Genomic DNA, 13461 nt, shown 5'->3' with positions numbered 1-13461 from the left:
AGCTAGTAATAAGAAAGTATGAGAGAGATGAAAAATTTCTGTCCTTAAACGTAAAAACGCACAGTCGAAAAATCCATTTAATTATGAAAAATAAAATAAATGATTAAATAATTTGGTTTTTTTTTATAGCAAAGCTTGATACAATAGAATTTTAAATTATAAAAATCGTTCATTTTTATCGTCATTTTCATATTTTAAATAAATTTTTAAAAGTTACCGAGGGATGAGGTCACCTCTATTTGATGTATATTAGGCTCGGTAGTGTTTTTGCGCTTTCATTTTTTTTTTTTTTTTTCGGTATTATTATTTTTTTTCTCACACTTGACACGAGGCACTACCGTGCCTCTCGATTATACACAAGCAATTATTTCAATATTTTAAATACTATATTATCAATTATTTTATATCACATATTAATTTGAATGAAAATATTTTGTCTAATTTTCACGTATTATTTTTATCATATAGTACATTTATTATTATTATTTTCTGATAAAATCAGGCGTGCCCAACGCTCTGTTGCCACGTGTATCCGAATTTTATTATTATTATTTTTATTTTTCTGATGAAATTTTCACAAATATGGCGTGTTCAACACTTCGTTGCCACGTGTATACAAGTTATTATTAATATTTATTCACAAGATTTGTTGATTTTCTTCAAATTTATATGCGAAGATTCTTTTCCAAAATTTTTATTTTTAATTTAATGATGTACTTTATACTTTTATCAATTTGTATATCAATACTTCTCTTCTCACTCCCGTGATTGAGATTATAATTTTGAGCCAATTGTATGTACTCACGACTGAAATTTCACAATTTGATTAATTTCTTTATTTTATCAAATATTTATATTTCTTATTTTTTTCTTTCTCACACCTCGTGGTCGAGCTTCTAGTTGAATGCTAACTGTGAAATTTGGTCACAACTAAAATTTTATAATTATTAATTCATATAAAATATTACTCTTTTTTTTTTTTTTTTTTTTCACCGCGTTGTTCAAACCCCACGTTGGGAGCCATTTGTAAGTGTGTGGTTTCCCTCACCTTACTTTACATTTAAAATTTAAACAATTTCTTTTTAAAATATTATTTCGAAATAAAGATACAAATTTTATTATTAATATTTAAAGTAAAATAAAACAATTTATTTAATAATTAGACTGTTTAAGAAGATAATTTATCAAAACACAATATATATAAATTAATGGTTGGTGGTTAAACTTTTACAATATAGTTCGGACACACCGTTTAGCTTGCTGGCCGGACTAGAAGCGAAGAGAGCGGACAAGAATAGTATATATCATTACAAGTGCCCACTCAGAGAGTGTGCTCTCAACGAATTTGGAGGGGCAAGCACGAGCCTTGGCGAGTGTTTTCCATCCAAATGAGTTGTGAGCGGGCTCTCTGATTGGGCACATGTAACAAACTATATTTTATGTTACTAGGAACAGTGGTAATAATGTGTGAATTTCCAAAAAGCGCACTACCCCTCTTACGCTTTGGAAATTCACACATTATTCCCACTGCCCTTGTAACATAAAGGAGATTTCCCTCTGACACACACATACAAGAAGAGAGGGATATGTTAACAGTTAACATATCCTGTTTAATGTTAACATATGCCATGTTAAAATGGGTGGTTGCTGATAAGTTTACATCAAAGATATATATATTAACATTAAACATACGTATCTTAATAGTTAATATGCGTATGTTAACTATTAAGATATCTGTAATTGACACAATTTGAAGGTTAGGCTGATAGTTGAAGACATTTACGTATGTAAATATGAAAATTGAATGTAAAATTAAGAATGAATTTACAAAAAAACTAAATTTAAATAAATTTATGACAACACGAGTACATATTATATTATATTACAATTAGAATAGTATCACAATATAATGTCAAAAAAAAAAGATGACAAGAAGTAGACTGGCGCATCAAAATATTTGGCCGCGTAAAGATACGTATGTTAACTATAAACATACGTATGTTAACAGTTAAGATATCTATGTTTATTGTTAATATATATATCTTAACATTAAACTTTTGTATGTTTAATGTAAACATATTGGTATGTTAACTGTTAACTTATCCTTCTCTGTACACGGCAACACCTCATTGACGATGTCACATGACAGGTCAATGTGATAGGAGACATCAAATATGCGCAAAATAATTCTATCTCGCTACACATTTAATTTTTTTTGGCTACATTAATTTCTTAGCTTCATCTTTCCTTAACTACTGCTTTTCCTTGGTATTTTAATTGCATTAGTTTTATTTGTTAAATTAATTAAAATACCAAAAAAAAGCAGTAGATGACTAATGATTCAATTTAATTTTACTTTTTCCTTAGACATTTGGCAATAGTCTTTTAATTTACATGGTGACACTGTAAAATTAAAACTGTTATTTATCGAATTTCATATAAACAAGAAAACTCACAAAATGTACATGGTTTCTTGTAGAAATGAAAGGATCCTCCGGAGATATATTGCTCATTACCAAGGCCTGGATATTTGCCGGAGTTATTGGATGTTTTTAATTACTATAGAAACCTAGTAATTGATTTAAATTAATAGAATAAACATTTTCCTGATAATTTTTGTTGAATTTAGCTTAAATAAAATGAAAGAATATCCAATTCTTATAAGGTTTTTACCGATTCAACCTCGATTCGAGCTCGTTTCGACGTCGAAAAGAGGTTGAATCGAGCTAGAAAATAAAATGCATAAAAAAATATTAAATTATTAAATTTATAATAATAATAATAATAATCATAATAATAATATATTAAATTATAATAATAATAATATATTACTATTATTATTGGCTTAAAAGCGCCCCCTATATAAGGAGAATTATGTTTTAAGAAAATAATGTTGCTTAAAATATAATTTTTTGGCAACCTTAAGTCCTTTATCCTTAGGTACATTCTTTCCGTAGCTTCTGCTTTTTCTTGTACATTTTAATTTATTAACAGAGCCGGGAAGTTCGTCTGTTATTTCAGCTTGCCGTAAATACCATGGCAACGTGGTGAAATATAGTTTAAAAGAAAGACGATCTGAACCTCGTACATGGAAAAAATGGCCTCAAAAAGTGGCTTTATTTTTTTTGGCCTCTTAAAAATGGCCCTTCAAAATGGCCTTATATTTTTGGCCTCTTAAAAATGGCCTCAAAAAATGGCCTTATTTTTTTTTTTTTTGGCTTCTCAAAAATGGCTTTAAAAAATGGCCTAATGTTTTTGCCCTCTTTTGGCCATTTTTTAAGGCCATTTTTGAGAGGCCAAAAAAATAAGGCCATTTTTTAAGGCCATTTTTAAGAGGCCAAAAATATAAGGCCATTTTAAAGGGCCATTTTTTCCATGTACGAGGTTCAGATCGTCTTTTTTTTAAACTATATTTCACCATGTTGCCATGGTTTTTACGGCAAGCTGAAATAACAGACGAACTTACCAGCTCTGATTATTGAATAAATAATATACATGTAATTTTATTTTTTGAAAATAAAAATGTCCCAAAAAAAGCAATAGCTTAGGAAACGATGTAGCTAAGGAATTAAGGTTGCCAAAAAATTATGTTTAAAGCAACGTATTTCCTTAATTCCTTAGCTACATCTTTTCCTTGGCTACGCTTTTCCTTGGACCTTTTTAAATTTTTTCTTAAATAAAATACATGCAAATTTATTTTTCAAAAATACAAATGTCCAAGGAAAAGCGTGGCTAAGGAAAAGATGTAGCTAAGGAATTGAGGCTCCCAAAGAATTATGTTTCAAGGAAATAATTCCTTAGTCACATTAATTCCTTAGCTACATCTTTTCCTTAGCTACTGCTTTTCATTGGACATTTTTTATTTATTTTATGAATAAAATAAATGTAAATTTATTTTTTAATAATACAAATGTCCGAAGAAAAGCAGTAGCTAAGGAAAAGATGTAGCTAAAGAATTGAGGTTGCCAAAGAATTGTGTTTCAAGGAAATAATGTGGCTTAAAATATATTTTTTTGGCAACCTTAATTCTTTAGCTACATCTTTTCCTTAGCTACTGCTTTTTCTTGGAACTTTTTAATTTTTTTTATAAATCAAATACACGTAAATTTATTTTTTGATAACACAAATGTCCAAGGAAAAGTAGTAGCTAAGGAAAAGATGTAGCTAAGGAATTAAGGTTTTCCAAAGAGTTATATTTTAAGCAACATTATTTCCTTGAAACATAATTTTTTGGCAACCTCAATTTCTTAGCTACATTCTTTCCTTAGCTTCTGCTTTTTCTTGGACATTTCAATTTCACAAATACATAATATACATGTAATTTTATTTTTGAAAAATAAAAATGTCCATGAAAAAGCAGTAACTAAGAAAAGGATTTAGCGAAGGAATTAAGGTTGCCAGAGAATTATTTTTTAAGCAACATTATTTCCTTGAAACATAATTCTTTGGCAAGCATTCCTTAGCTAAATCTTTTTCTTAGTTACTGCTTTTCTGTGGACATTTTTATTTTTTAAAAATAAAATTACCTGTATATCATGTATTTGATAAATTAAAATGTCCTTGAAAGAGCAGAAGCTAAGGAAAGAATGTAGCTAAGAAATTAAGGTTGCCAAAAAATTATGTTTCAAGGAAATAATGTTGCTTAAAATATAATTCTTTGACACCCTTAATTCCTTAGCTACATCTTTTCCTTAGCTACTACTTTTCCTTGGATATTTGGATTTAAAAAAAATAAATTTACATGTATTTTATCGATAAAACAAATAGAAATACCCAAGGAAAAGCAGTAGCTAAGGGAAAGATGTATCTAAAAAATTACGGATGCCAAAGAATTATGTTTCAAGGAAATAATGTTGCTTAAAATATAAATCTTTGGCAACCTTAATTCCTTAGCTACATCTTCTTCTTAGCTACTGCTTTTTCTTGGACCTTTTTAATTTTTTTTATAAATCAAATACACGTAAATTTATTTTTTGATAATACAAATGTCCAAGGAAAAGCAGTAGCTAAATAAAAGATGTAGTTAAGGAATTAAGGTTGCCAAAAAATTTGTTTCAAGGAAATAATTATGCTTAAAATATAATTCTTTGGCAACCTTAATTCCTTAGCTACATCTTTCCCTTAGCTGCTGCTTTTCCTCGGACCTTTTTAATTTTTTTCATAAATAAAATACATGTAAATTTATTTTTTGATAATACAAATGTCCAAGGAAAAGCAGTAGCTAAGAAAAGGATGTATCTAAGGAATTAGAGTTGTCAAAAAATTATGTTTCAAGGAAATAATGTTGCTTAAAATATAATTCTTTGGCAACCTTACTGCTACTGCTTTTTTTTGGAACTTTTTAATTTTTTTTATAAATCAAATACATGTAAACTTATTTTTTAATAATACAAATTTTGTTTAGCTACTGCTTTTCCTTGAATTTTTTCAATTTCTTTTATAAATAAAATACATGTTAATTTATTCTTAAATAATACAAATGTCCAAGGAAAAGCAGTAGCTAAGAAAAGGATGTAGCTAAGGAATTAAGGTTGCCAAAGAATTATGTTTCAAGGAAATAATGTTGCTTAAAATATAATTCTTTGGCAACCTTAATACCTTAGCTACATCTTTTCCTTAGCTACTGCTTTTCCTTGGGTATTTCTATTTATTTTATCGATAAAATACATGTAAATTTATTTTTTAAAAATGCAAATATCCAAGGAAAAGCAGTAACTAAGAAAAAGATTTAGCTAAGGAATTAAGGTTGCCAAAAAATTATATTTTAAGCAACATTATTTCCTTAAAATATAATTCCTCTTATACAGGATGTCTCGTAAGTCGCGCATGCCAGGTATACCACGAGATTGAACATGAAATTTTAAATAGTACGTGTTTTTAAATTTTGGGTCTACGACGCTTTGTGCCCGAGTTATTAGCGTTTTAAGTTGACCAATGAGAATCGAGCGTCGATAATTATCATCATTATGGCGTCTGAACCCACGTTAAAAAATATAAATGTGATTTTAAATTACAAAAGATCCTATTTTTGATCACATTATGTGATTTATTTATTGATCACATTGATAGAATAATCACATAATGTGATCAAAAAAAATATAAAAGTATTTTAAATTAAAATGTGATCAAAAAATAAATCACATAATGTGATCAAAAATATAAATGTGATTTTAAATTATAAGTGATTATTTTGTCATAATTAGTGTGAGTGCTGTGTGTGTGAGTATGCAGCTGCGCATTCATCTAGCAAATTTATGATTTAGCTCTATCTGGCGTTCGAATTTTGAATTAATTAAAAAAATAAAAACATTTTAATCCATGGCGCGTAAACACACACGTGGGTTCAGACGCCATAATGATGATAATTATCGACGCTCGATTCTCATTGGTCAACTTAAAACGCTAATAACTCGGGCACAAAGCGTCGTAGACCCAAAATTTAAAAACACGTACTATTTAAAATTTCATGTTCAATCTCGTGGTATACCTGGCATGCGCGACTTACGAGACATCCTGTATAGAAAGCGCTTTTAAGCTAATATTTATAATAATAATATATTATTATTATCAATATTATCATTATTATTATTATTATTATAAATTTAATAATTTAATATTATCGAATAACGTTAACTTTCGACGTCGAAACGAGGTTAAATCGGGTTAGAAATTAAAATACATGAAAACCTTTTAAATTTATTATTATTATGATTTTTATTTTTATATTTTTGTTTAATATAACTAATAATATTGATTTTCTATTATAATATCCATTATTTAAGTCTTTTTGTGCGATTTTTATTTTCTACCTCGTTTTGACTTCCTTTCGACGTCGAAACGTGTAACAATTCTACATAGAATCGAGCTCGGCGCCGACATCGATTCGAGCGTCAAGCTCGGAAGATACACTCGTTTCGACGTCGAAACGAGGTCGGATTTCTACCTGGGTAAACAGCCAAATAAATTGTTCAAAATATGTGGTAGATGGACTTACAGTTCGGTAAAATATGAAAATTTTATAATTTATTTATTAACATTTTATTTTTATATAATAAATTCAACATTCACTTGAACAATAAATTCAACTTTCATTTTAACGAAAATTTGAACAATATTTCAAACAAAAGTTTAAACAATTGAGGGTCCGGATACAGTAACACGCTCCGCGCTCAAAGACAAAAAAAATTAGCGTGTTGCGAGTACGCGCGGGGGAAGTGGAACTTCTTTCGGAGTAGTTGCATGTCACGCTGAATATCTCTCTGAATAATAATAATAATGATAATAATAATGATATTAATGCTGACAATAATATTCAAATACATATAAATATTAATAATTATTAGTATTTATATTCCGAATATTATTATTATTATTATAAATTTTATTATTAATATCGTCGCATAAATGGAAGAAGGACGTAAGCGCCATTTTTGGGAATTTTTTTTATTGAAAGAAAAAGGGCGTAAATGCAAATTCATAAATTTTCGGGTTTTTCATCTAATTTTAAGGTTAAAAAAAAAGGAAGAAAGGTGTAACGACCTTCTATAAGGAATAAAAGGCGTATGTTCACGGACTTATGCCTTTTTTTCCATTATCAAAATCATTTTTAATAAAAGATGAAGATTTGTAATAATTTTATGTTTTTTTTATAAATAATAAGATATTTATAATTATCAGTAAGCAATTAATAATTTAAAAAACCCTGCTATTAAATAAATTTTGAATAAAATTGGAAATACGACCTTCATATTATATCAAAAATTATTTTGATAACGGAAAAAAGGCGTAAATTCTTGGACATACGCCTTTTATCCTTTATCAAAGGTTATTACGCCCTCTTTCCTTTAATGCGACGATATAATTTATACCATTGATATTACTAATATTATATTGATATTATTGTTAATCATAATATTATTAGAATTATCGGTATTTATAATAATATTATTTATATATAACCATAGTATGAATAAAATAACAATGATTCCAAAAATATCATCGATAATAATAATATCAATATAATATTAGTAATAATAACAATGTTATCAACCATATATTAATAATAATATTGATATCAATAATAATAATAATAATATCGATATAATACTCATATAATCGTTATAATTATCATCATTTATATATATTTATAGTATGAATAATAATAATAACAATAATTTTATAAATAATAATATTTATAATAATAATAATATTAATTACGATATTTTGAATATGATCTATGCTCAGTTAGGTATACTATTTAATAATATTTGAATAAAAAAAAAAGTTTCAAGTCGCACACGCATACACACAAGCTGACGCTCCGAGTTTGTACGCTATCATACGCTCTAGTGTATGCTTCCCAGCTTCCCTACTCTCTCTATGTATTCTTCCCTCTTCATCCGCTTGTGACAGAGCGTATAACAGAGAGTATAACAGAGCTTGTGATGGAGTGTGTGATAGAGCGTGTGACACTCAGCGTGACGCTAGCGGGGCCTCGAATTTTGTCGCTATCCTCCGTAAAGAAGTTTCACTTCAAAAAGCGACGTTGTTTGAGTTGAAAATTAAAGTTGAAAACAAAAAAAAATGAAAAAAAAAACCATCTATAAAATTGAAAAATATACATTTTTTTAATAATTTTTTTTTTATAATAATTAGTTAATAAGATAAAAAATAAAAACAAAATTTTTTTTTTTTGAAAAAATACTTTTTTTTAAACATATAACTCATGACTTTTTTCAAAATTAATAAATTGTCTTGAAAATTTGACTGTAGCTTTATTATAAGCTAGCGATGGCAACAGTAACATTAAAAAACTCATTTTTTTATATTGTTCAATTTTTTTATTTATTGTGTTGTGCCGATATAAAATTCAATTTGTCAAACTTCGAATGAAAAAAGAGTCGGAGAAATTTGAAAATTGAGTATTTAATCAGTGGCAATATTGTTCAGCAATATATCAAGAAGTTTCATACAAATTTTTAGATATTTTTATTGATTATTTACTGAGTTATTAATTTAACAACTAATAGTGCGTATACCGTTTGTATTTAATGGATATATATACAGTATAATCTCTCTATAGTGACATCGTCGGGGCTCAAATTCTCGGAATTTATTATAGAGAGCGTCTCCCACTCTAGCGTCGAGGGGAATTGAGTGAGCGCGACGGATAGAATAATAAAATGAGAAAGAATATACTACGTCACACACCGAAACACCAACACAAGTAGGGACATTCTGGAGTGAGGGAAAAAATTCTCCTACGCTGACGCTCGATGTCACTATAGAGAATGTCACTATAGAGAGATTATACTGTATATACAAACGCGCGAACATAGGCTTTCGTGAGAGAGGGGGCGGACAATCACGCCTGAAAAAAACCAGAAACTTAGAAAAAATAACGAAGTTCCCCCGCCGGGAATCGAACCCGGGTCTTTTGCTTTCCAGGCAAACGCCTTGACCACTAGACCACAGGGCTTCTTATTTTTTCTAAGTTTCATCAAGTTAACTCCGACGTCCTTCTATGCGTCAATTCATTTTCCAATTTTATAGATGACTGTATTTTTTATTTTTTTTATTTTTTAATTTCAATTTTTCACTCAAACAACGTCGCTTTTCCTTGTCTTCGAGCGCGAAGCGTGTTACTGTATCCGGACCCTCAATTATTTCAACAAAAATTTAAACAATATTTTAAATATTAAATTCAATGTTCGTTTAGATGAATGTTAAAAATATTGTTTGAATTTTTGTTTAAAATATTGTTTAAATTTTTGTTCAAATTTTTGTTTGAATTATTGTTTAAATTTTTGTTTAAAATATTGTTTAAATTTTCGTTTAAAATATTGTTTAAATTTAGTTTTTTTCTTTACACTTTTTATCCGATTTATTTTTCCCTAAACCCCTTAGCTTCCGCAGTATTCTCAAAAAACTCCATTTTTATTCTTTTTTCACCTCTAAAAAATTTTTCACCGATTTTTAATTACCACGCTTAAATTCCTCATTTAATCAATTTAATTAATTATTTCAGGTGAAGATCCACGATGCAATGGATTCTTCTATTCGTGTGGCTATAATAGTGCTGGAATGATGTTCGGTGGTGGCTGTGGTGAGCAAATAGCCTCATGGATTATAGATGGACGACCTGAAAAGCACATGTATAATTATGATGTTCGGAGATTTACACCAGAACAAACCCGTGATTCGGTATGGGCCAACGAAAGATCGCATGAGGCATACGCAAAGAATTATAGTATTGTTTTTCCACATGATCAGCCGTTGAGTGGAAGGAAATTCAAGACAGATGAATTCCATGATGTAAGAATAATTTTATATCTATTTAATATTTTTACATCTAATTAATATTTATAATTTGAGAAGTGGATGAAGATTATTATTTTTTTCGATAGGACAATCCATGGTATTGAATGAATTAATCATATCATTATGCTACCATCTTGGATTATCATCATCACTACTGCCATCTTGTAATAGTTTTTGTTATTACTTTTCATAAAAAAAAATTTCGATTAACCGAGATTCGAACCCAGTTCACTGCCATGGAAGTCCATTCTACCCTTCAGCCGTGGAAGCTTAGCATTATTGAGAGAAAGTATGAGATCGTTATTTATTGTTGATCAATAAAGTGTTTATATAAGATTATTATTCAAATATTTATAATCGTTCATAAACTACTAAGATGATTATTTCAATTTATATAAAAGAAAAAAAAAAACAATATTCATAATTTCAGAATCAATATTTTTTAATCTTCGATGTTGATTTTGTTTATTTGTGTATCGATAATCGAAAACAACTTACCCAGGTAAGAGTGGGCTTGAACAACTTGTGCGAGGGTCGTGTATTAAGCCTTGGGAGCACAGGCTTGACACGAGACTGTCCCCGTTGTTTTTCATTGGCCTCACACAGGCTTCAATAGTCCAAGCTCGGGTCAAGCCTGTTTTTTTTTGTTGTCCCCGGCCTCACACGAGCCTTGTGTCAAGCTCGTTTTACCAAGCCTGACACGATACTTGACTTGTGTATATATTCAATTAAAAAAAAAAAAATTATAATAATTAGATCTATAAATTGTAGATAAAAATTTTAAATAACAATTATTAGTTTTTGACTATTGTGCCAGGCTTTTACAAGGACTGTATATCAAGTCTCGAATAAATTCATTCATATCAAAAATTTTTACTGACTCTTTCATGAATACCCCGGTGGTTGACATGATAGAGTGCTGGAATTCTGCATGAGAGACCTAGGATCGATTCCCCGTTACGCCGTTTATTTTCGTTCAATTTATCATCGTTCATTCAAATTGTATCACCTAAAAAAAAATAGTGTCAAAAATAATAAAGTAATAATAATAATAATAATAATAATAGTTTATTTATATTTTTTTATGATTTTTTTTGCAAGACTGTGTTAAGCCTGAAACACACGCCTGCATCGTGAACATTCCAAGCTGGTGTTCCAGACTTGACACAGGCTTAAGAGCCGGGTAATTAGGCTTGTCCCAGGCTTGTGTCCGTCGTCACTTTCTACCTGGGTGTCTAAATTATCGATTTTTTACCTGGCTTACCTGTAGACGGATACCAATCAAAACGTTAGGGAGTGGGTGCAACGTGTTCTGGGTCTCAAGGACTACTATTGAACGAATATTTGGCCGATTAGGTTCTGTCTCGTTTTTTTGCCATCATCCCACGGACTATCATGTTTGTCGTGCTGTCACAACAATTTTTATTATTTTTTTATCTCCGTGTATCAGCGGATTCTCTTACAAAAAGTAAAGAAAAACAAAAACTAGTGATAGTTTCATTCAAGAACGAACGGCGGGAAAGTAAGGCATAATGGCGGTATAGGTTTTCTAAGAAACTTCTTTTCCTAACTTTCCTGCGGTCTCTTATAAAAAGAATCGACTGTATTTTGAATTTATTTTGTCCTCAATTCTTCTTTTTAATTTTAATAAATGCATTTATTTTAATTATTAAAATAAAATATTATTCTGTAATTTTGAAAAAGATTTTAATGGTTCTACAGTTTTTGTTAGGTGGAATAATAAAAATTGTTAAACTAAATACAAAAATTCATCAATTTTTATTTGGAGCATAACAAATTTTGCTAGACAGTACGGTCATTTTCACTTTACCTGATAAGCATGAACTATAATACCAGCAGGACAAATATAGTTGAGTTTCAACTTAGCCTCTACTTTGCTGTGCGGCACAACTATTTTTTTTCTGTTTTTATAACAGTTTTTATTACTTTTTTCTCTCCGTCAGTATATAAACATATACGCATATACTACTTGAACTTATCGGTATAGTGAATATATTTTGGACATAAGGGCACGGAAGATCCTGAATGGAAATTGAATCCGACTTGGCCGGATCCTGATCCGAATCGGATCCGTTATGGCTAAAGCTAACCGGATCCAGCTTTCCTCACTCTTTCCTGATCCAAATCGGATCCAGGACGCCGGACTTTAATCGGAGTTTATTTTTTTTTAAAGTTATCTCGGTGTTGAGTCAGGTTTGGCTAAGGTAAGCCGGATCCGGGTTTCTTTTACTTTTTCCTGATCTGAATCGGATCTGATTGTATTGTTTTTCCAAGTTTACTATGTTATAAATTGATTTTTATTGAATCATATTATTATTATAATTATCATTACTTTGAATAATTATTAAGGTTGATTCCCAGTCTCATTACCGAAATAATATTTATGCGTTGGATGGCCTGTTTATCAATAACGCTTTTTTTAATTTCCGTTTCCTGAAGTTTTTTGTGGCGCCACTGATGTAAAACCAAGTTTTTAATGTGTAAACATCTTTAGTCACGGGTTAGGTATGGAGTAAAAGGAAAAAACATAGAGTGTAGACGTCAGATCCGGTAACGGATCTGGGCAGGAATCCATTTTCTGTCAGTCTACATTGCGCCTTGCAGCGCCATGGTAATAGGTCGGTAACCGTTACCATCAGGCATTCTGTACTATAGATGAATTTAAATTCGAGTATTTATATATTCAATTTATTTATTATTATATATATATGCGCCGTTGTATATATTAATATACAAGTATTTTATTAGTTATACTTGCATTTATTAGGCGAAGTAAAGTTCATATTGTACATATATATACATGCATACGCAAGTATTTTTCATTTGAGAGAGATTAATATACCTATTACTATTGCTCATATAAAATAATATTTCCTAAATTCAAAACATAATATTGAATTATTATACAATAATAATTTATTTATAATATTGACTAATTTTATGTTTTAAAAAAAGAGAAATAGACATTGATGTGTTAGTTTGGAAGAGAAAAATATTATTGTAATTGTACGATAATTTTACAATATAATTTAGTTATACTTTTTTAATCAAAGTAAAAGAAAAATGGTATTCCTATTTAAAAAAATCACTTTATTTCAGCTAACCGAACTGAAAGATTTT

General features: G+C 29.2%; 1 protein-coding gene across 2 annotated transcripts in view; it reads left to right on the top strand.

The window, feature by feature from the left end:
• Positions 1 to 13461, top strand: part of LOC122855053 (sarcosine dehydrogenase, mitochondrial) — a 100829-nt gene that overhangs the window by 69818 nt on the left and 17550 nt on the right. For both annotated transcript variants that reach the window (XM_044156177.1, XM_044156175.1), the window contains exon 7: positions 10028 to 10314. In XM_044156177.1, the coding sequence (XP_044012112.1) occupies positions 10028 to 10314 (287 nt within the window). The remainder of the gene's footprint in view (positions 1 to 10027; positions 10315 to 13461) is intronic.

This window comes from Aphidius gifuensis, linkage group LG4 (assembly GCF_014905175.1).
Source record: "Aphidius gifuensis isolate YNYX2018 linkage group LG4, ASM1490517v1, whole genome shotgun sequence".
Taxonomy (NCBI): Eukaryota; Metazoa; Arthropoda; class Insecta; order Hymenoptera; family Braconidae; genus Aphidius; species Aphidius gifuensis.
The sequence above is the reverse complement of the archived record's forward strand: the minus strand, read 5'-3'. Positions and strand labels throughout refer to the sequence as shown.